Source organism: Halichoeres trimaculatus, unplaced genomic scaffold (genome assembly GCF_033239565.1).
Source record: "Halichoeres trimaculatus isolate MK-OKI-2021-1 unplaced genomic scaffold, fHalTri1.1 fHalTri1_scaffold_6, whole genome shotgun sequence".
Taxonomy (NCBI): domain Eukaryota; kingdom Metazoa; phylum Chordata; class Actinopteri; order Labriformes; family Labridae; genus Halichoeres; species Halichoeres trimaculatus.
The window spans coordinates 32,174,948-32,199,930 of record NW_027437184.1 but is presented as its reverse complement, the minus strand read 5'-3'; the positions used below and the strand labels follow the sequence as shown (position 1 = coordinate 32,199,930).

The 24,983-nt window shown below is 40.5% G+C and overlaps 1 protein-coding gene across 2 annotated transcripts in view; it reads right to left on the bottom strand.

The window, feature by feature from the left end:
- atp2a3 (ATPase sarcoplasmic/endoplasmic reticulum Ca2+ transporting 3) overlaps positions 1-24,983 on the bottom strand; it is a 111,448-nt gene that overhangs the window by 42,629 nt on the left and 43,836 nt on the right. For both annotated transcript variants that reach the window (XM_074671466.1, XM_074671465.1), the window contains exons 5-8: positions 23,927-24,065; positions 11,032-11,112; positions 10,658-10,743; positions 6,349-6,813 (exon numbers count right to left, since the gene is read on the bottom strand). In XM_074671466.1, the coding sequence (XP_074527567.1) occupies positions 6,349-6,813; positions 10,658-10,743; positions 11,032-11,112; positions 23,927-24,065 (771 nt within the window). The remainder of the gene's footprint in view (positions 1-6,348; positions 6,814-10,657; positions 10,744-11,031; positions 11,113-23,926; positions 24,066-24,983) is intronic.

Here is a 24,983-nt window from a genome sequence, read left to right as displayed (position 1 = left end):
CAGCAGGATACAGAGGGGAATCCCTGGAAATCCTGTGGATATATGGGGCAACCCCTGAGGCAGGGGAGACACATGGAGCAGCACCAAGAATATCACACATGGATGAGCCTGGGTAAACATTAATGTGAATGATTTAAACCTTTCCACAGTAGAGCTCATAAAACCAAAGAGGTCTACGCACACTATGAGCACAAAAAGTTAAGAAATAACCAGAATTATTATCTCCAGGAAACACCGTGATGAAAAAAGCTGCAAAGCGGAAGTTTGATTTTCTTTGCATGAGTGTGTGCTCACTCCCTTATCTCCCTCCAGAGAGCAGAGAGCAGCCGGTCAGGGCGTAAAGAGGGAAGCAGAAGGTCAATATTTACCCGCGTCAGCCTGCCTTGCTCTTTTTTTGTCTGAGAGGATTTCAGGGTTGCAGTGAGATCACCACTCCATGTCCCTCCTGCTAGAGGGAACTCCCTGCTGCTACGCATTAATCACACACACACAGGCACAGAAACACACACACACACACACTACAAGTCAACTCAGGGGAGAGAGGAAGGAGGAGCTTTCACTGGGAACTGCAAGAATACTAATGTGCTGTGTGAGAAATGCAGTCCTCTGATACCAACTGCATCATTCCCAAACAGCCAGATAACAAAACGCACACTCAGAAAAAGAGAAACGCAGAGAAAAAGAGAGCAAACAGAAGGTCTCAAGTTATTTCCTTTTCTTTTTTTTCACAAAGTGCTGTCTGCAGGAGAGCCAGCTTCAGCATCACTAATAATCCACACGAAAACCAGGAGTTAGACTTAAAGGCTGAGATCTTATGGTAATAAGGCAGGCTGTACAGTAACTCACAGCGTCAGTGTTATTGCAGTGTGAGCATTTGGAATAATCAGCACAGTCTGAAATTGTTGCAGTAGTGAAAAAAAAGGATGCCAGAGTTAGTGTTAAAACATGCAGTAAACATTCTAAAGGTGGGTTAATTATTTTCCAACAACAAAAAAAAAAGAGATTAGATCACAATTTCTTGCTTCAGATAAAAGTTCATCAAATCATTTTGGTGCAGTGGGATAGAGATGAGGCAACAGCTGTCCTCAAACGAATCAATTCAGTTAAAAAAAAACTTTTAATAGCTTTATTTTTGGTAACATCTCACTTTAGAGGTCTGCAAATGTCATCGGACTTAGGTAATAATTAGACTGTGGTTGTATGCGAAATCACTCACTCATTTCCTACTCACTATATAGTGAATTAGATGACTATTTAGTCCACTACATCAGCTAAATTGAAACAACATTTGGGACACTACTCACTCACTTGCCAGCTGCTGACAAGACAGTATGAACCTTTAAATTATTATTTTGTAAGCTTCAAAATTTGATTGAAGAGTCAAAGAAATGTTAATAATATATATATATATATATATATATATATATATATATATATATATATATATATATATATATATATATATATATATATATATATGTATATGTGTATATATATGTATATGTGTGTATATATATATATATACACATATACACACACACACATATATATATATATATATATATATATATATATATATATATATATATATATATATATATATTTTTTTTTTTTTTTTTAAGGGTTATGAAAGACAAATAAATGTACATAATAAATGTGGTTTTGCTTATTTTCTGAAAACCTTGAAACATGACTTAAGGAACAATGCTATTGGGCTAACAATATAGTAGCAGGTTATTTGTAGTTGGAAACATATTAAGACTGTTTCTCATTCACTTTTTTGTCTCCCCTGTGGTGTTATCCCTCTTTCCTACAGCATCCTTTATAATTACACACACACATTGTTAATTGTGTTAATTAGGGTTATGGCTCAATTCAGCCACTTTGAGTGATTTTTAGGACAGCCAGCAGCGACTTCCCTTGCTGAGGATTTGGTAACACAGTCTCAGAGGGAGAAATAATAACAAACAAGATTGAAGAAGAAATTTTACTGATATACCTCAAGTTTCAACCCCAAATTTTGAAACAACTAACTCTAACCTTTTTCCTTTTATGAAATGCAGTTGATCGTGGTTTTATAGTTACATGTGACTCTTTCGTGTTATAACAGACTAGATGGGATTGTTTTATAGATGAATGAATAAGGCCTGATTCTGTCAGGGGTTTGGATCACATTAGATTCCCCTGTGAGGGACAGATTCACACCGTTCACACTGATCGACAGGCAGCTCCTACTTTCACACCCAGTTATTCCACCCATCCCTCCTTAGATAAATACACTTTCCATCCCACAGCTGAAATGTCCTGATGTCAAACATTCATTTAACCTTTATGTAAATACATAGGTGATGCAAAAAAAAGGACAATGTACCACGGCTTCTGGAGCAGAGTTATTAAACTGTCAAGAACACGATTATAAGTTTTTACCTCTATTAGATAAGAGTAACCATAGATAGGCAGAAAACACGGACGGAGGGAGAAAGATGAGACGACGCGCTGCAGAGAGTTCGCAGTGATAAGGACTTAATGAAACAAACTCTATCAGGTGAAATACTCAGGCACAGGAAACAATAATCATTGGCCACTTCCACTGAACGCTGACTTTCAATTATTTCTCTGAATTAAAGTTAGAAGCAATTACAGAAATTGTGTTTTCATGACTTAATGTTTCTAGGAAATTATTGGTTCTTGACCCACAGCTGACAGACAGACAGACAGACAGACAGACAGACAGACATACAGAGCCTCATGCTGCTGCTGCTAAAGGTGCTGTCGCTGTTGGTGGCTGTTCAGGCTAAATGCGTTTTACAGATGCCAGCTCCTGTCCTGAGATACCAGCGTCATGTGGACATCATCCAGGAGCTTCCCTGCTCATACTGGCAGCTAACCTGCAAGATCATTAGCCCAGGTGAGAGGTGAGCTGGAGGATGTTAGGAAAGGAGGTGTTAACTGATTAGGTGTGTGTGACTGTGTGTGACTGTGCGTGCATGTGTGAGAGTAGAGCTGGAGTTTCAGACAGGAGCCAAGACAAACAGCAGCTCTGGCATTTACTCTGTGCCTGGAGCAAAGACTTTGAGCAAGCAAAACTTAAACACGCACTCACACACACATCAGCAGAGAAAGGAAAGGGCGAGGCTATTTGCTGGAGAAAATACTCATGAATAGTTTGGGATAAGATCTTTCTGTTTGTCGTCTAAGTTAAATATAGGTCATTTACAGGCTTAAACCTGCAAAATGTTCCAGGACATACGTCAATGTCAGCGTTCACATTCACAGAGAATAACAGGGCAGGCTGTAAGTGGACACACACATACTGCACACACACACAGACTGATTGACACAAAGTCTTTACTGTTAAATATGGAGCTAATCACAATTCCTGGTCTGACACAAAATGTAGGATCTATATTTAAAATTCCAGATTCAGAAAAGTTGTTTCCTTCTTTTTTCAGAGTTTAAGTGCATTCAGGAAAAACAGATCAAATGAAGAGCAAGAGCATCGCGACATCACAGATTAAATCAGATCGAAAATGTATACTTTTCTTCAAGCGAACATTTCAAAGATGCTTTCCCTCTCCTCTTAAAGGCTCAGTAAAGACTATCTCTGTGACTTTGATTACATCAACACCTGTGGCCAGAATCAGGAGTATTCTTCAGGGATAAAGACTTTGTTTCCCATGAGCTCCATCACTCGTTGAAGTGAAAACATGAATCTTGCCAAGGCGTGCGTTTGTTTTGGAGAACAGATCTTCTTTTGATCTTTGCTTTTCTTTGTTTAAGACAGCTTTTCCCAGGGTGCAAAGTGATGAGATAACGTATTTATTTGTTGTTATTTAGAGCTATTGTTTGAAATGTGGCCTCTACCAAGCAGAGCTAATGAAACCTCACTCTTCATTTTATTGATAGACTCTCAAGTTTAAACAGGCCACTGCAGAATAACTGCTGACTGTGGGTTGGAATCAACATTAGCACAAACAGTTTAACCCGTGTTTTAGCCCGTGCTCTATCACTCTCCTGTTGAGTTTTCTTTGGCTCTGGCCTCCTTTTTCTATCTGAAAAAGTGACTACATCATAAACCCCAGAAATAATTTTCTTCTAGAAAAAAGACAGATCTCACAGCTTAACTTTGCTGGCCAGCATGGTGTCATCAAAGGGACCTTCAGTGTACGTGTTTCAAACTCCTCACAGAGCCTTTAAGGACACTTTTGTCAAAGTTGGCATTTTTTGCAAATCTGTGTCATGACACCGGCACACTTAAAACCAACCATTGAAGTAAATAAAAAAAAGTGTTGGTTTCCTTTTTTTCATTTAAATTTCTAAAGGTACTTCTTTTAGTTAAACTGAGACTCAACAGACACAAATGCTAGTCTGGAGATGTTGTAAACCAAAAATTGATAGAAATTATTTTGCAAATTCATTCAAAAGCTACAAGACAACGGAAGTGCAGCCACAACACAAGTTAGGAGGTCAGTTATCCCAACAGACACAGAAAATGTGAGAAAGTTAGTAAATGATTGTTTTCTTTTTTTAACTTCAGCTATGATAAATGTAGCTATACTGCTAACGCTATGGCAAACTGAATCATAATCCTAAATGTAAGATGACATATTATAAGCAAATATAAAAATAAATGTACCATAAAGGAAATCGCAAGGTGAAGCTGTATTTATCATAGATGAAGTCAAAAAAGGAAGACAATCGTTTACTGTCACAACTTTTCTGTGTCCACTGGAAAAACAGACCTTTTTAAACTTCTGTTGTGGTGTGTTGTGTTTTGCTGTGTTGTGCTGTATTGTGTTGTGTTGTGTTGTGTCATGTTGTGTGTTGTGTTGAGACATTCCCAGTCATGCTGTTGTTTCTAGGGATGCACGATATTGGATTTTTGCCGATATCCGATATGCCGATATATTGGAACCCCTTTTGGCCAATACCGATACCGATAATCACAAGTTTGTTTGTTTTTTTTCACTGTAAAGAAAGCTAAGTCTATCCTGTACTGGGATTTATATGTTACTCTTATTGTGACGGTCTTATTTGTTTAAGAAACACACATAAAACAAGACAAAAGATATTTGATTTTACCATAAATAAGAAATGTATTATTTTTTCAAACTCAACACATTCAGTATTGAAATACAGAAAAATAGTTTCTTTAGATCACATGAACTTTAAATGTACAATGCATTTTTAAACATAACCAAGTTGCATTTGATTATTTTAGAGCTACTGTAACAACCTGGTGACAGACACAGAGCTCTGCAATGCAAATAAATGAAGTGCTACATTTTATTTAAGGAGCTTATTTTTCAGATGGAAAATAATAATAATGCTAACTGAACAGCACATTATCGGCTGTGCATATCGGCAGAAATTTTCATATCTGCCGATACCGATAAACGTGTTTTTAAGCTTTTATCTGCCGATACCGATATTGTGCCGATAATATCGTGCATCCCTAGTTGTTTCTGTAATTGGTCTGACACTTACTAACTACTGTACATAGGTTGAGGAAATGATCTAAACCCAGCGACGCTGCTGTTTTTAAGGCTTGTTAGTGGTCACTTAGTGACACACTCAGGTTATGAAATATCCTACTGCATATGCCTGACTTCTTTGTGTTTGGTTGTAAGGAGTCAGCACAGGGAAAACAACTTTTATATCATTTTTTTTAATTACTTCTACAAGTGCACCCAGTTTGATTACTGATAAAGTTATATTCATAGGGAAATAAGAAATTACTTCTGGCACGTTTCTGTGAGAAACATCGACTCTATTGTGTTTGTTGAGTCTGCATGACATTTTGGAAACCTTCCCTGTGATTGTGTGTGTGTGTGTGTGTGTGTGTGTGTGTGTGTGTGTGTGTGTGTGTGTGTGTGTGTGTGTGTGTGTGTGTGTGTGTGTGTGTGTGTTTTGATCTGATCTGGTGATACCTCTGAGAGCTGCTGGGTCATGCCAGCCTGTACTACTCCAGCAGCTGTTATCTCAAACCTGCCTCACACACACACACACACACACACACAAACGTTACAACACTTCCAGGATTTTCTGATCCTCTTCTTCAGGCCTCAGCTGAGTGAGAACGAAGAAAGAAAAACGGGAGGGGGAGATCTCAGAAACAGATATCATGAAAACTAATGAAGAGTAAACTCTGACGCAATTTCTCTGAGGAAATTCGCTGCAGGTTTTAACGGAGCGTTGACGGCGTGAGGAGATGTGGGTATTCAGCTCTAATTCTCGAAGCGATTGAACTGTTAGGGGTAAATAAACTGTCTGTCCGTGTCACTCTGAGAAAATCAGTCACATGTGGTCTAAAGAAGTTTTAAGTTTCCAGATGTGGTCTGTACTCACTCTGCAGACGGACATCTGGTTGGTGGTGAGGGTCCCTGTCTTGTCGGAGCAGATGACAGACGTACAGCCCAGGGTCTCCACTGATGGCAGGCTGCGTACGATGGCGTTCTTCTTGGCCATGCGCCGTGTACCCAGGGCCAGACAGGTGGTGATGACAGCGGGCAGGCCCTCTGGGATCGCAGCCACAGCTAAAGCCACAGCAATCTTAAAGTAGTAGATGGCCCCTCTGACCCAGGACCCACCATGAACAGGGTCCCCAAAGTGTCCGATGTTGATGACCCACACTGCGATGCAGATCAGAGAGATGACCTTTGAGAGCTGCTGGCCGAACTCGTCCAGCTTCTGCTGCAGCGGCGTCTTCTCCTGCTCTGTGGCGGCCATCTGGTTACGGATTTTACCAATCTCTGTGGAGACGCCGGTGGCAACAACAATACCAATAGCTCTGCCTGCAGCGATGTTTGTGCCCTGAGGGAAACGGAAGGAGGAGAGAGAAATGGATGCTGGGAAGTGAGGCAGAAAATTAAAAACAGAAATTCAATGATGAAGGAAATTCATCTCTCTGAACAAATTATGTAATAAACCACAGAAAGACACTTCCAGTCTGATTCAATCCAATTCAGAGCAGCACAGAGGAAAACAACAACCAAGTTTACCAAAGTGCTGCTCAGTAAATTCAGATAGAAAACATAAAAACTGGAGTCAAACACATGGTTACATGGATAAAACATATAAAGACATTAACAGTACGATCACTAGGAAAACAAACAGTCATGATGAATTTAAGGTCAGTGAGGTTAAAAGGAGTCTTTTCAATGAGGAGCATCCCGCCTCAATAATCTGGGGGTGTTATCTGATTCAGGGCTTAATGTCACTGACTATTTGTCTGAATAATACTCAAGTATGTTTTGTCAATACAGCTTGTTTATAGCTCCAGACTACATTAGAGCCTCCCAGACGCGGTAACTCAACTATCGAACATGTTCCGTATCTACAGTCCTCGGGTCAGACAGGTCAGCCTCTGAGCGTAATACCCAAAATAACCAGTGGGAGGAGCATCATCAATCAAAAAGTTTGATTCTAAGGCCCCGTTTACAGGGAGACTCCTGCAACGATTCTTCCTTTGCGTTTCCAAAAGCCACCCGCGTTTACATGAGGACGGCGTGAAAACGATCCGCGTTCATACGACTCCAGGAGGACAAGTCACTTCTTCTGTTCTTTCTTTTTCTGCCGTTTTGTTGGGTGAGATGGTCGGCAATCCAACCATAACGCGCATTACCGCCACCTACTGGCTCAACTGGAAATGTGGCTGAGCGCGGAGCCTTCACCTGAAACTGCGAGTGCGCATGCGGTGACATCAGCGTTTCACCCTGAGACGCTCCGCTCTGTGTTTACACGAAGCTGGATGGAGGAGCGGATTCAGATCTTTCCACTCTGGGGAGCGTTTTCAAAAGTTTGCGTTTTCACTGAAAACGCAACGTGGTCTCGTCTAAATGGAAGGCCAAAACGCAACAAAATGTTTGCGGAATCGACGGTTTTCGGTGTCATGTAAACGGGGCCTTAAAGTGAACATAACACAACTTTGACCAAGACAAGTGCATTATCAAAAAAAGAAGAACAGTTTCCAGAATTATTCGCCCATCTCTTTTTTTTCTCTCATTTTCTGCATACACTGCAAAAACTGAAATCCATGCAGTATTTACCTCTTGATTTTCTTAAGAAATGTCTTATTAAGGCAAAAATGAGAGAGCCATTGAATCTGATTGAAATCTGGAAATTTGTCTTTTTAAGGCAAAATGTTGATGATGAAGATTTGCTGAGTTTCTTTTTATTATTACGTAGTATTTATTGTTGTGATTTGTTAAGGGCTGTCATCTCCTAAAATAGCAGTAGATTGAGGCGTCTATGTAGAAAAACAAAAATGTTATTGGATATTGAAATGAGCCGTATTGCACGACGGTCTATACTCCACCAATAGCCAACAGCACATTCACAAACACAGAAATTCAATAACAATGTTCTACTTGGTTTAATATTCGGTGCCTAGTGTCAAACTTCTGTAAGCTTGTTATTATAACAGCAACCACACTGGTTATAATATAAATAATATGAAAGACCCCCATTCCTGTGACCCGCAGGGGGTGGAGGTGGGATGTCACTCTAGTCTGCATTCAAAATTTGGAGGTGTCATATTCAATCTCTCCAGCTATTCTCCTCCAAACGATATCTTTGTAATCGTTGTCTTTGTAGTTTTAAAGTCTTTTGTCAGAAAGCACCGGGTGCTGGGACACGAACACAACCAATGTTGAATGTTTTGGTATTTGACGTGGCAACCAGCTATTCTGCGTTTTGAGCATTTTGATTGGTCGGATGTTGTTGCAAGCAAAACTTTGGAAAAATCGACCTCAGTCCCAAAAAATAAAAGCCGCAATTTCGCTCGGCGAAAGAACGTTGCTGGTGTGAAAGCTTGCCTTGAAAAACAGCAGGTTAAAAAAAACATTAATAATGTGCGAAATATTTGCGTGAAAAATATGCATCTGGTGTGCAAAGGGCTTAAGACTAAATGCCAATTGATGCTCAACGTTACATACAGATACAGATACGTACGGAGCTTTCCTTCCGTGCTTTGCTTTCATTCTGTCTGTATTTCTGAACCTTTCCATTAAGCTTACGGATACGGATCAGAGCAGTACCACTAGAAACCGTGGCTGAGTGGGGCGGACTGGGTTGATAGAGTGGATTGTTCAGACTGCGCTTGCACTCAGTAGTACGTAAGAGGCACGTAAGTGTCGTACGCAGAGCAACACGCTGCCAAACAAAAACAAAAATGGTGAACAAACAGAAACACTGGACACAATAAGTGTCCCCAACAAAACACGACCTGGATCCATCTTTCCAGAGGGAAACAGGAAGCAAGAAGTGCACCTCTACTTCTCTTATGCATTAACAGGTAGTGGCAGAGTGACATAATGCGCAGGTAAAAAAAACCAACACAACCGGATTCAGCTAAGGCCATGTAAGAGATCCATGATGTGGATCTCTTTAGTTAAACTTCATGTACACAGATCAAATCAGATTCACTTAATCCGATCGATTAGATTGAGAAAAACTACTCATGTAAATGGGGCTACAGTGCCACACAGGGTTTGTGAGATCTCATATCATCTGAATTGTTTCCTCAAACGTGAGGTGTGTGGTCCAGTGGTCTTATGGAGGCCTCTACAGTGTGTTGTGATGTTAAAGGGATAGTTCAGTTTTTTTGAAGTGGGGTTGTATGAGCTCTATGTGACCACTATTGACATTAGATACAGTAGAAAGTTGTCTCCTCTCCCTCAGTAAGACACAAACTTTAATCGATGGTGACGAGGAAATATGAGTGACTATGACAGCACGGATGTTTCCTCTGTATTTCTTTCAGTCTCCATCTGTAGCAGCTCTTCTGTGTAGCTACTCCGGTTCATACAGGTATCCTTTTGGTTCCAAAGTAAATGAAACTTCATCGTCGCTGTCATAGTCACTCATTTTGAATTTCCTACGCTGCCTCACAATCCTTAGAGTACAAACAAAAGAATTACGATACTTGATCAAACTTACACGAGGCTAAAACCAGCGCTCGAAGCATAGCTTGTTTACATTCCCTACAGCTGGAAGGAGGAGGGGGGACGGAGCGCACTAGTGCTGCGCGTAAGGACACATGAGTTAGTTAGGTCCAGATAAATGTTTATATTTCCGAAGACTAAATGCACTTAAAAAATATTTTATGTATCGTACTCTTAAACTGTGGTATTACTTTTTGATTTTAGTTCTTGTAGGCAGAGAAAATAGCCTTTGAATTTGGTACCGTCTGTCCCTGTTAGCGTCTATTTCCTCGTCACCATCGATTACAGTTTGTGTCTTACTGAGGGAGAGGAGACAACTTTCTACTGTATCTAATGTCCTTAGTGGTCACATAGAGCTCATACAACCCCACTTCAAAAAAACTGAACTATCCCTTTAAGAACCAAAACTGAACTGTCCTCACATGTGTGTGTGTGTGGTCTTTTGTGGTTTTTAGATCAAAAGTCATCTACTGTGTAGACAAACTGGGACAAAAAAGGAAACAGAGAACGTATGAGACTTTCCAATAAAAGTAAAATGTGTGTGTGTGTGTGTGTGTGTGTGTGTGTGTGTGTGTGTGTGTGTGTGTGTGTGTGTGTGTGTGTGTGTTTTCTGTTTTAAGAGCTAAATACTGATCCTTAAACAAATAACACATAAAGTAAATAAACGAAGGCGGCAGACACATGACTCAGCCCGCTCCAGGGGATGGACTTACAGAAAACAGCATGTTCTTCTTGTCCTGGTTGACGGCTCTGGGGTCAGGGACAGGGTCGGTGTGTTTGATGACGGACACAGACTCCCCTAAAGGAGAGATCGTACCAGAGAGGAGAACAGGATTAGATTTGTAAGGGCGACAGGTGTTCAGTAGAAAAAACAGCGGCGTTTTTCAACAATAAGTTAGCCGAACAAAGTTACACTCTCAGTTTAAAGGGTAGAGGATCACAGATGTTATTACAGAAACTAAAGTTACTTACAACCTCAGGCTTTCAAAGTTCAGGCAATAAAGAAACAAGGCGGCAAACTCTGTCTGGATTATGTGAAAGCCCTGCAGCAGAGAGATTCAGAGTCTGATATAAAGAGGAGAAATACCTGTGAGGATGGACTGGTCGACTCGCAGCGTGGTCGACTTTATGGAGGTCACTCTGATGTCAGCAGGCACTTTGTCACCAACTAACAAACGACACAAAAACAAGAAACACCAACAAATAAATTAGATACCCTGATACAAACTGAAGAAATCTACATCTCAAAAATGCAGCTTTAGGCAACCAGTGCTGAGATGTTGTATTTTGGCCTCTGACCTTGACATCGACTTCAAATGTGAGACTAGTTTTAAATACTGTTCAGCCCATTTGTGCTTATAAGTGTAGCTGCAGGCGATCATTGGCGTACACCAACCACTGAAAGTGTGCTTAAAGAATAAATACTCAAGCAAAGACTCGTTGGCAGATTTAGTCGGCGCTCAGGATGCAGCTGCAGGTAAACAACAGCTGGATGTAACCTTGATGGAGATACACTGCTGTTTGGAGACAAAAACATTTATTTCCTTTTTTTCCTCGTTCTGCAGCTCTCTTTGCTTGTCTGAAACACTGTCAGATTTACACAGATTAATTCTGTGTTAAATCTACAAAATATATTCCCTTCGTTTCCGCCACAGCCTAACAGGCAGCTTATTACACCCTGCATATTAAACTCATATTTCAAACTAGAAGATTTTACATGTCTAATGCCCCAAAACAGAATGGTTATTGCTTCCTCTTTTTTTAAAAAAAAGAGACAGACTATGAACATTAATGGAAATGCTTCCCTAACAGTAGGACAGAGCCCGCTGCTGAGAAATGCAGAGCTGGATGAAGACGATGACGGTAATGATCTCAGAGAAGAGAAGGAACATGCTTCAAACACTCCAGACTAACGTCATGCTTTTGTTCCTATCCAGAGTTAAAGGACAGAGAGAACAAAACTTAAAGCTACATGCATCCTGTTATCACAAAAGTGGTAAAAACAGACCCAATCTTTAGGTAGCAGTAAAGACAGTCCTCCAGAATAAGATCTTAAAGAGTGAAATTCTGTTTCAACCTTTTTGCTAAAGAAAACACGTCAGATCTTGAACCCAGGACACTTCAAACATCTGTTTTGGTGGAAAGCAACCTCAGCTATCATCATTATAAACCAACACAGTTCATTATTACTTTAAATTAAACTAAATTTAATTTCAGAAAAAGGCCAACTACAAAAGCACATTATGCCCAGAAATACCTAAATTAGCTGTACAGAGAATGTTTTACTGCTCAATTCAGTGTTGTCCTCCAAATATCCTAACCTCCAGGCACAAGTAGAGATGGGTACCTTTATAGGTACCTTTATAGGTATCTTTATAGGTACAGACCGAATTCAGTCAAAAGCACCGAGTACTGATTCACATAAAATCAAAAGGTACCATGTTTAGGTACCTAAATGCATCTTTGTGACTGTGAGGGAAGAGTAGGTGATTTTCCATGCTGAACTTGGACACAGCATTCCAAGTTTATACACTGAAGATTAAATATGTTAAATAGAAAAAAATATATACTTTTTTATCAAAAAAACAACAACAAAAAAAAACCACATAAACACTAAAAAGTACCAAAAATTGGTACCGTTGAGTTCTGGTAACAAAAAAACAGAAGTTTGTGGTGTTGCTACACACCCTTACTTGTTTCCTGAAAACATTGCAGCTTTCAGTATTTTAGTCTGCAGCTTTAAAATAACACCAACCAATGTACAGGTCAAAAATCAGTCTCCTAAGTCATTTCAAATGAGCCATGGTCAAACTTAAAAATAAAAAACACCTCGTAGAAATGTTTCTTGTATCAGATTGCTGTGGTGATGTAAAGATATTATTGGGCTGCCTTGTGTTCAAGTCCTCTTTTTATCTGAAGAGTTTTTGACAGCTGCCGTTCTTGTGTATATTTTTCAGGGATCATAAAATATGTGGGGTTAGGGAGAGCTGAGAAGAGATTAGACTCTCAAAAGAAAAAATAAATGTTATTTTTGTCACCCAGCTTCACTCTGGTTCTCTCAGAATCCCTCATGGCCTCTATTGTACAGACCTCTGGCGTGGGTATTTTGGCCTTAAAACCGTACAATTGTAAATAACGGAGCGATACTGTCCATTCAATACACAGTCTATGGTGACAATGCTCACAGTAGAGTGTGGTTGCAATCAAGGTTATAATAGTTCACTAAAAAGAAACTAAAATTTAAAATACATTGCAGTTAACTCAAACTGATAAAAACTAGAAAAGAAAACAAAAACGATAAGTAAACTAAAACGGTGTTCACAAAACTAACTGAAACTAACTAAAATGATAGACAAAATTCCCTTAGTTATAGTTTTTGACAACATTATTAGCCTTCAGGATTTAAATTAATCTGACACATTTTCCCAACCAATTTTAGACAGTTTTAGGCAGTTGTCAGTGCCGCACACCACCATCATAGCGACGTATAGGGACGAGCTTGTTTACTGCACTGACTGGCTGTGCTCTGTGCTGCGACCAAACGTAGTGGAGCAATGAATCAGAGCATCTGTAATAGTTTGATTGTTACAGAGTCCAAGTTTTTATTGTATTTGAGTCTGCCTTTATTGTTACAGAGTCCAAGTTTTTATTTATTGAAGCTCATATTATATTGTTTTTTATAATTTATGTTTATATCATTTTTAAGTAATTTATGTCAACATTATTTTACATAATTGATGCTTATATTTTTTATATTAAGTTTATATTATTTTCATGTGTTTAAGGCAGCAGCCAACAGTTCAGTATCAGCATTGACTGAGCAGTGAGCACTATGTTGGACTTGAAAATAAACAGTATGACAAAATATTTACTCTGACCTTTTTGAATCCTGCACCTGGTTAATAAGGTATGAAAAAACTAAAACTAAGCCTTGTTGCAGAAATCAAAGCTAAATAAAAACTAGAACGCCTTCTCTAAAACTAATTAAAACTAAACTGTAATGGAAAATAAAATGTCAAAACTAACTAAAACTAAACTATAATGACAAATCCAAAACTATTATAATCTTGGTTGCAATGTGGCAAAAATGCTAGTTACCAATAGGGTTAGTAAACATAAAGAGGTGAAATCATAAACTTTATGACCTTAAACAAGTTTCAAACTTAATTTTCAGTATTTTAACGAACATGTTTTGGGTTAGTTGAGTATGTACTGCATGGATAGCTATAGCTTTAAAAATAACCACAGCGTTACTTACACCACAGCAGTGATGCTCTGGGAAAGAGAAGAGTCCAAAACTTTAGGTTTCTCTTAGTATATCTGTGTCACTGTATACGTATGTATGCAGTCATCATGTTTCAAAAACTAGGATGTTGACCCTAACCCGAAAATTGACTGCATGCAAACATAGCCAATGTTCACTTCTGCGCCACAGCTTTTTATGGTGGACATCAACATTTATTCTGACATGCTTTGCCCTCGAGGCCTCTCTGGTCACTAGATTAAAAAATTATGGACAAACAGGAAAAACAACCCTTACAATGCATAAAATGAGAAAAGATTCTTCATTTCTTCATCAGATCTATAAGTATAGATCCATACCTGAAAAATCTGCATAGACAGATCATGAAGTTTTTGTACTCTCTAGTTATTATACAAGACATTTACTCTGAAAACACCCGCTCCCAGAGAATCTGCAGTGCCTTTTCAACATGACTAATCCTGGACACCTCGCTGAATTTCTGCTCTTCCTCGCTCACATTTTGAGACACCCGACAGGCTGTTTCTCCTCTGTAACACACTTCAGAGTGAAAACTTTTGAAAACGGTTTCACACTGCTAGGCCACTGAGTGTTCACTTTGGATGATTTAACTCAACACTCTGAAACTTCAGGACATTTTTCCGCAGAACAGGCGAGAAGAAGAAGAAGAGGAGACTGCAGTGTTTAGCTGAATAGCCTGCACTTCAATATCTGCATTTCTCCACATCGCTCCGTCTGACACCCATGGGCTGTGAGAGAACAGGAGTGGGAGAGGCAGAGAGGGGGAGAGAAGTATGTGATGTGTTTGTGTGGGAGACGGCTGGGGGCTACAGGTTCACTGCAGCAGGACTGGCCGAGGGCAGAAAAGAGAGGCTTTCAAACGCCTACCTACAGACTCCTGCTCCCCGATCCAGCCTCCCACAGAAACTCTCCATCTGCTGGAGGAGGAACTGCAGATTCAGTCTTTGAATATTAGAAAGATCTGTAATCCATCTGACTGCGACTCAGAGAATCAAAGAAGCAATTAATAGTTTCAAAAGCCATGAATAAATTTGGTAAAGAACATTGAGGGTTGATGGAAACTAATGAGGAGGTCAGCTGGTTTGGCCAGACGCAGCTCTTCTTCCATTTGGTAAAAACGAGCCTGAATCAGAATCTGAATGTCTTGCATAATAATCTGGCAGATAGGTCTCCCCTCACATGCAGGATAACCGTGACTTGCTACTAGGAATAGTCTGGTGCAGGTTTCCATCTCTTCAGGTCCGACTCAAACCCTCAGGAGTCCCTGACGACCCGACCGCTGCATCTGAAACCTGGAAAGTTCCAGCAGAGGCGTAAAATCACAACTGTGCTGTAACCATGGCTGGCATCAGCAGGAATGTACCTACAAGAAGGCTTCAGCAGCAGCGGTGGAAACTCGAGTAAATATATTTATGTTCTTTTCTCTCCTCAAAAGCTCTCGTGGTCGGCAGTGTCCTTTTCCGATACCTTCACACTGCTTCCAGTTCCCATGGAACAACCGCCGGCTGATCTGCAGCACAGGAAAGCCGGGAAATCACTGAAGGGAAGGAAAATATTTACGTGCTTTCTTTGTCACCGTATAACTCACATGTTTCACTCAGGAGGGTGTGTGTGAGTGAAGATCACCCACACACACACACTCTGAGTGAGAGGAGTGTGTGGTATACAGTCAGTGCCCACCTCACCTCAGCTGTTTACTTGTGTTTTAAAACTGCTTAGCAACAAGATTGTGTCAGAAACAACGAAGCGGCCTGATAAATGACGGTGTTGATTTTAGAAAAATGAGGCGGAGTGCAGAAAAGCACAGTCATACCTCTTCTTAAAATAAACTAAAGGCACTTAATGCTCTCTGTAATTAAAAGAAGCTGGAGGTAAAGCTTTTACTGAAAACACTGCTTCACATTTTGTCTCTATGCAGACAGATCTCCACTGACTGGGAGAGAAAGGTTCTCGTTTCTGAGCCGTATATGGGGATTCAGGGCAGCTGGGAATGCAATAAAAAGAGTGCACAATACTGACAGCAGTTAAAAAAAATATTAACAACTTCAAAAAAGTTTGGAGGCTGGGTAAAAGTTTGACAAATCAGATTTTGATGGTTTAGACATCTTTCAAAAAATTAAAAATAGAGGAGGGATGAAATTTTGAATGATGAAAGTGATCAGTGTTAGGGTTTGTTTTTGTTTTTTTTTAGAAAATGTTTGTCAACTGTAAACTTTACTCCAGTGGCTGGTTTCAAAAAAGTTGAGACTAGAACAACAAAACACTGAAAAACTTGTCCTCTGCTAACAAAAACACCTGGAGGAACATCTCCAAACTCAGGTCATGTCATCTCATTTTCGACTGCTTATTGCGGTCCGGGGTTGCGGAGGCAGCCATGCCATCAGTGAAGACCAGTGGCCTCTGTCCCCAGGCCACTTCCACCAGCTCCTCTGAGAGGATTCCAAAGCGTTCCCAGGCCAGCCGAGAGATATAATCTCTCCACCATGTCCTGGTTCTACCCCAGGGCTGGGTGATTATGGTAAAAATAAGAATCCCGATTATTTTAAGTGATATTGAAATCACAATTAATATACACAATTATTCATTTATTCAAAAACTTCAGTACTGATTTAAACACAACGTTAAAGAACCAGCAAGTGGCACATACAGTATTATTGATACACATAAGTCACACACACTCGCTGTGGCTGCACATGGAACAAATAAGAGCTTTGAAGCACAGGAAGTTGCATACATCTACACTGTGTGGCATTTTAATTGTTTTTCTTCGATTATATTGTTTTTATGATTGTCAGATGGCAAAATTGAAATCACGATTAAAATCCAATTACTCGTCCAGCCCTATTCTACCCCAGGGTCTTCTCCCAGTTGGACATGCCCGGAACATCTCCACAGGGAGACGTCCAGGAGGCGTCCTCACCAGATGCCCGAACCACCTCATCTGGCTCATCTCAATGTAGAGGAGCAGTGGCTCTACTCTTAGCCTCCCCCAGATGTCTAAGTTCCAAACCCTGTCTGAGCTGAGCCCAGACGCTCTACGGAGAAAGCTAATTTCAGCCGATTGTAGCCGCAATCTTGTTCTTTTGGTTATGTATATAGAGTGGACAGCGTGGCTCCACTATTTGCCATTGTACGGTTTTAAAGCCAAAATACCCCCGTCACAGGCGCAGCCATTGGCAGTAGTTGTGTAGCCAGAGTCTGTGCAGTAGAGACTGTGAGGGATTCTGGGAGAATCTGAGTGGAGACAGGTGAAGAAAAAAAAAATTCCTTTCAAGAGTCTTATCACTTCTTGACTCTACCTTCCGACAGATTTTATAATTCAAGAAAAAATTATACAAGAACGGCAGCTGTCAATCATCGTGAAACGTAATGTAAAACCTCGTTTTTAACCTCTATAACTAATGACAATGAAACATTTCAGAAAAAAAGAGGACTTGAACACAAGACAGCCAAACAATATCTTCAAACCACCACAACAATCGGACTTAAGAAACATTTCTACGAGGTGAATTAATTTTTTAAAGTTTGACCACAGCTCATCTGGAATGACTGGAGAGACAGATTTTTTGACCTATACTTCAGCCAGCCACCAGGGGGGGGGCAGTTTTTGTGGAGACCTGACTTCAAGCCGAGCAATATGACGTCCATTTTTTTTTTTTTTTTAAAGTCTATTGGTTCAACACTGTGCTCTGAATCTGGAGAAATCTCAACCAACGCTAGATGGCCTTCCTCCCCCGGAGTCCCATGCAGTACTGTGTAAACAACAGACATGACTCTGTAGTGGGAGTCACCGCATGAGCTACATTTAGCTCTGATTTCCCCTTACATCATAATGGTTGATTGTTTTCTTATGTAATGTAAATAACTACATCTTAATTCATTTCATTTAGTTGTATTTTCTTTTGGAAAACACTTTTCACCATGATAACAAAAATATATAGACAGGGAACATCTCTTGAAACAAGGCTGAATAAACTTTACCTCACATCCCCAAATCTGTCTCTTTTATCAAGAGACACTTAATCCAACGTAAACAAACACAAGACTAGAAATCACTTTGTCATCAGTGAAGTTCTGTAAAACTAATACTTTGTGTTTTCAACAATACAGCTTTTATTTTCATCGCAATAAATAAAGTTTGATCATTTAGCTGTGTCTTAGTCCATTGAAGACTGTCTTCATAATTATCATATATCTGTTAGATTTGTAAATAAAGAGACTACATAGCTCAAAAAGTGAATCTCCACATGTTTCTCATTGTTTTTTATGATATTGTGGTAATTTGAGACTTTCACTTAACTGTTTTTTCCCCAGTTTTCTCTCCTATGATTCACACCTGTATCCTATGGTTTCACTGAATAACACCATATGTCCTTCATGTCCCCACCTCTGTGTTATATTTACACTCTGAGCTGTTACAGGGTTAAAACACTCACAGAAGATTAAATAAAAAAAAGGTGTCAGCGTTGTTTTCCTGCCCCTCACTTCCTGACAAACAGCACAGATCACCAGCAGCAGCTGAAAACCAGCAACAACTCCAAATCCTTTATTCAAACAGCAGATGGTTGATTTGAAGTCGTATCAGTCTCTGCTCCACGGCGTCATTACAAACGCTGTTTAAACCCCTCGTGAACTTCAGCGTTACGGAAATGAGATGAATGAGCACACAGCGTTGTCATGGGGACACAGTTGGTGTTGACAGTGACGAGGCTGGTGGTGGTGGTGGTGGTGGTGGTGGTGGTAGGTGATAGTGGGGGAGCTGAGCGTGGAGTACTTTTGGATCAGGTTCACCTGTGTGGGCTTGTCTGAGGCTGGCAGTGTTTGCACACACATGTGTGAATAAGGACACCAGCTGAAACAAGCCTGAATTCCACACTAGTGTGAGCTGTCACATGAACAGCCACACGCAGGAGGTGCTTCTGACCGCTACCAACATCTATGACCTTCACAAAGCTCCATGTAAGAAGAGGGGAAAATATTTAAAGAGGGGGGAATCTGCTCTCTTGTATTTCAACATGTACATGAAGTTCATACTAAACATGCAGAATTCAAAACTTCTACGTATTCATATGTTGTAGAAATCCCTGAATCCATCTGTAAACTGATCAAAATGCTCTGTCCAAAAAAATTACACGAGATCTTCCCAAAATCTTCAAGAAGTCTTCAAAAGACTCGCTGAAATGATGATGTCATCACATAAGGATCACTTCACTGGTTAATGATACATTGGATGGAGTGGGCCTCAAACACCAAGGTCTGCCCATAGCCTCACCCATAACAGGCCTTCAGAGGGCTGGCCAATCAGAGGGAAGGGGGTTAGTGGAGCAGGGTGCTTTAAAGAGACAGCAGCTGAAGCAAAGTGCTTTAGAGAGAGGCTGATATAGGGGTTTTCTAAAACACCACATGGGAGGGAAAACTAGGGATTATTATTAGCTACAGATCATGGGAAGCTACCAGAATGAAGAATTGAAAAAGCACAGCAGCTCCTCTTTAATAAACTTATCACCATGCTTAAGTGAACTAAAATCTCCTGACATGTAATATGTCTTTGAGTCCTTTCCTGACAAGATCGATGAGCCAAAATGACTTTTTTAAGAAACCTCTTTACTTCTGTGCCCCAGGTTAAAAATTTTATGCTAACACTGTAAGGGATAATTTAAGTCCTTTACATCAAACTCTAAGTTTGTACCAGCTCTTGGCACAGTTCGATATGTTGCAGTTGGGTCAAGGTCAAAATTCATGAACTTCTTCCAAGTGTTTCTGGTGGCAAGGTCACATTGATTTTTAGTACAAATATACATAACTCAATACACTGATTGCAGTGATAAGACTTTTGGCTTTACTTCCTGCGACTAAGACCAACAGGATATACAACACTAAAGTTAATCACTGTTACAGCTTCTTTTTCTGAGAATGTCTAGTTTGTAATGGTGTCAGTCCCAGGGTGCAAAGAGCCAAACTAGGTAAGGTTTCCACTTCTGTTCTGTATAAGAAATAGAAAATCCTGCCCCTCAGACCTAGTGGGCTTTGGTGTATGCTACAAAAGCTGTATGTTTGCCATAAGAGCTGCATTGCTTTGAGAACAATCTGAATTTTAGAATTAAACAGCTTTACACTGAAATGATGGTATGAAGTGTGATAAGACACTCTCATAAGCACATTGTCTTTAACTTTTAAGTTCAGTATAAAAGTATTATTAATTTTTTTTTACAACATAGCCAAGCTGTTTCATAAATAAGGTTTTAAATCTCAAACGCCAAAACAAATATGCCGAGTACACCAGAAGAGTCACTACACACTCTCATTTAATCAATCTTTATTTACATAGCTCCAAATCACTTTCCAAAATCATTAACAGGTCCAGACCTGACACCAAACCACACGTCTGTTTCCCACTGAATGACGCTGCACCTGTTGTAGTAGAGGTGGTGGCTTTGAAGACATTACCCTTATACATTATTTATATGGTATTATGTCATCTATTTGTCTTATTAGTATTTTTATAAGGTCACCTGTTCGGTTCTTCAAATTTTGTTACAACCCTTCATTAACAGCATGTTTCAGTAAGATTCCCAAATGATACAACTCCCATTTGAAATCTTTCACTCCATATTCTGTTATCACGATAGATGATCTGCACGTGGACACGGCCTGTTGACGATGATGATGATGTGATTTCGCAACAAACCATGACTAATCTAGTGCAGAATGAGAGACTGCTTATCACGTTGATTGCAGGTGTTGATCTCAGGGGTTAAAAAATGAAATCCTGAAATGTAAATAACTGACATATGATTGGATGACTGAAATCTTTTCAAGCACCCCTCACATCTATGTGCATGAAATGCTGCATTTGATCTAAAATCTGACCCTGAGCAGGAGGACGCAACTGTAACATTGTTGCAGACTTGGTTTAAGTGTAAATCCTACTATCTTGCCCTTTGTGTACACCATGACTCAGCAATATCAAATCAAAACCACACAGGCACAGAAGGCAGCAGAGCATCTTTAAGAGTGGGGGTGGTTTAACACAAATGTCTGTGCAGGTGGGCCACAAAATCAACAAAGAGGGTTTGTGTCTTTTTTCAATTTCAGGGTTGCAGAGATGTTTCCAAAGAGAAACACGTTAGCTGCTTGAAGTGCATGAGACGTCTCTCAGATCCTCTCTAACCTCGGTATCTTTGTTTTCAGCCGAAGCATCTGAAAGTGTTTTCTACATGGACATCTTCTCACCTTGCAGAGCAGATGGACCTGCCTGATTTAGGTTGTATTCAGACCAGAAAAGTCCTTTGGTCCACTTGTTTGGTCCGGACCAAAAGTGGACTTTATTTTTTTTGTTTGGTGCAGTTCGTATTCAGATTGTACTTTTTGCAAGTGGACTATATTCTGTAAACACATCCACGTGTGACGATCAGTGCTCTCATTGGACGGCACTGACAAAGGCGGCACACAGAATACAGACCCGGAAATGGAGGTAAACGTGAGTTTGTGCTCTTATTAGAGCTGCAAAATCATTTCCAGTTTCAAGAGCAGCTCCTTCAAAGCAGGCTTAACAACAACGTTTACAATTTTGGAACAGCAAAGACGAAAGCGCGCAGCAAGGAGACGCTATGCTCTGCGTGTCCTGACCCACAACATGCTAGCAACAGTGTGGCTAAACAGAAGGCGGAGGATCAGGTATGAACTAAAGATGGTTAGGTTACGGTGGCCTTATAGGCCCAAAAGGCGCATGTATCCTGTAGTTAGTTCGGATGGACCTTGGTTTGTATTCAGACCTGCATCGGAGAACCACGAACCGCACCAGACTTTGTTTGGAAGCGGACCGAGACCACCTCAAAAAGTGGGTCTCGGTCCAGTTGTTTGGTCCGCACCAGAGTTCGTTTGGATCTATTCACACCTCCATGAAAAGTCTGCACCAGCGTGGGAAACGAACCCTGGTCCGTTTAAAGTGGACCAAACAGTCCAGGTTTGATTACGCTCTTAGTTTCTGGAACCCTGCAGATCCATCTTGCCAGGCTCCAATGACCAATGAATTCCATTGGCTAAATTCTTAATGGCTGGAGCTCTGGGAGCAGACGTGAAGTCAGCAGACTTTCGCTCTTGTCAGGGTTCCTTTGATTCTTAAGTTAACTTTACAAAAACAGCAGCAGTTGTCTAACGCCATTATCACAGCTGTTTCTCATGTTCCTGTAGTTGTTCGTCTATTGTTTCTCAGACACACAAAATCGACGTCATACCGTGGCTTGATGCGGATTGGTCTGTGGTGAGTGTGTCAATCAGAACGGTCGTCCAATCACCAGTTGCTGATTTTTTGAAGGTCCCGCCTCTGAAAACAAATCTGAAGAGCTGCTACCCAGATGGCCTGGTGGATATATGAAACTGTTTTTCTGGCGTGTCAGGTTAGACATCTTATGGCTCAACTCCAAAGATGATAAAAGTATGTATTCATGATTCTATGGGTAAGAAAAACATGTTTTTCATTATTGGGGACCTTGAAAGTTTCTGTTCCTGCTCACACTTGGCATCTTTTCCAATTTTTAAAAGTTGTTTCTTCTGGATCAAAATAGTTTATAATAACTGTTCTTTCCCACCGCAAGGTCTTTGTTTCCAACATTTTCATCTCTTTTCTCTTTCTGCACAAGTGAGATCATTTTTCAGGCTGAAGTTTGAGTAATCTTTATAAATATCATCAAAACACTGCGTCAAATTAACCAATTTACGAAGTTTCTTTCAACATGTTTACTGTGTATATTCATATCACAGTAACAATGACATTATGATTTATTGTGCAGCCTGTGTTGCCATGGTAAAGGATGACGTACATCTATCGGCTTCATCACCTCATCTCTGTTCAAAAAACAAACATTAACCAAAAGTCTGTGTGAGCCCGGCTGCAGCAGGGCTTCTTGGAAAGCCGCTCTGAGGATTCCTCAGTGATGCTTATTTGGATGGATGATCTCATTTCCATTTTTGAGCCCTGGAGCTGAAATCGAACAGCGCCGAGACTCCACTGTAACCAGCGTAGCGTGTAAAATCCCTCTCCCTGATTCTGCGTGCTGTGATTATGAATGAACGCTCTCATCTCCCTTCCTCTCCTTCACATCACTCTGAGCCGTCTCGGCCCAATCAGCTCCACGTGCAGCCCAGGATTGCACCCTGCAAACCAGCCGTGTTAACCCTGAACTGATCTTTCTGCGTGTGTGTGTGTGTGTGTGTGTGTGCTCCTTCATCAACTCTGACACACTCAGATGCTCTGGAAGCAGAGTGACAGGGTGGCTATTTTTAGACCGGGCTGCCCACACGTGGGCGGGCGCACAGCGAGGGGATTGTACGTATGTGTGAGTGTAACCTGGAGGAGTGTGAATGAGGAGCAGACAAACATCCAGCAGTGTCCAGGTGGTGAGACTGAGCGCATGGAAAGCAGAGGGAAACGGGGGAAAGCTGTGGAAAATCAAACTGGGCTTTAAATACGAAGGGGTGACCACAGCCACTTACACAGACCCTCACACACAAACAGCAGCTGCTGCACCTGCACATCCAGAAAAGACTCTTATGTAATCCAGTCAGAGATATTCCTACAGCGTTTCCAGACTCATGAATGGATGGCTGAGGCTGAGCGGGGTTCTGAGTGGGCTCCTGTGAGTGTTTGAGCATAAATTAGTCTCAGTGAGTGACAGCCAGAGTTTGGCCTGCTGCTTACCTGCCACCTCTACGATGTCCCCTGGCACGATGTCTCTGGCTTTGATCCTTTGGACGGCTTTGCGGTTCATGCGGTACACTTTCCCCATCTCTGGCTCATACTCCTTCAGAGCTTCGATGGCGTTCTCTGCATTTCTCTCCTAATGTGAGGCATAGAGTAGTGAAAGTTATTACTCACGCTTAAAAAACACTTAGTTTGATAGTGCAATGTGTCACTATGGTGAAAAATACGGATGGAGGTCCTGAATCTTTTTCTCAAACAAGCACAAACTCAACATCTCAACTTTTCCAGTGTTTATTCTGTTATGGTTGTTACTGCTTTCTTTTTCAGAAAATTATTATTCAGTGGAATATTTTACTTGATTTTAAAGCAGAAAATAAAAACAAACCACAAGAACTACCAAGGCCACAGATTAACATATCCAACAGGGGAGATGGAGCAGTTTGTTGTGTAGCCTACAAATGAAAAGCACTGCATTACATTTGAAGAACAACAGGCTAAAGTGCAAATACCCCTGCATAAAGGTCAGACAATCTGGAAGTGGTCTTAAAGGAGGGCCCCAAACCTTTCATTTCCCCATAAAACAGTCTGTTACACTCCGAAATACTTTCTTTTCCACTAGTTTATAGTTCTGGGCTTGATACACTGAAACAACACATTTCTATGTTAAGAGGAGAAAGATCTGCTGTCTCATATATGACCTGGACTTTCGGGGTTAAGCACATTAGTTTGCTGACAAGGATTTTCCTTCCTGGTAATTAACCATCATGCATTTCTTCTTTTTTGAACTTATCTTACAGTCGTTACTCGTCGATCCAGTGGCTGGCTAATGTTTAAAGTCTCTCGAGCAGATACTAGAGAAGAGAAACCATCTCTAACTTTTTGTGCAGCAAAAACGAGAAACATTATTCCTACGTTTTTTTCTTTTCTTTCTTGTCTGTTTTTTTACTCGTCATAAACCTGCGTTATGTTTTATCCTGGATGCCATCAAAAGTATGCTCACAATGGTTCTCTGAGGTTTTAATTTAAAGCTAAAGTGGGGATGGGTACCTTTCTC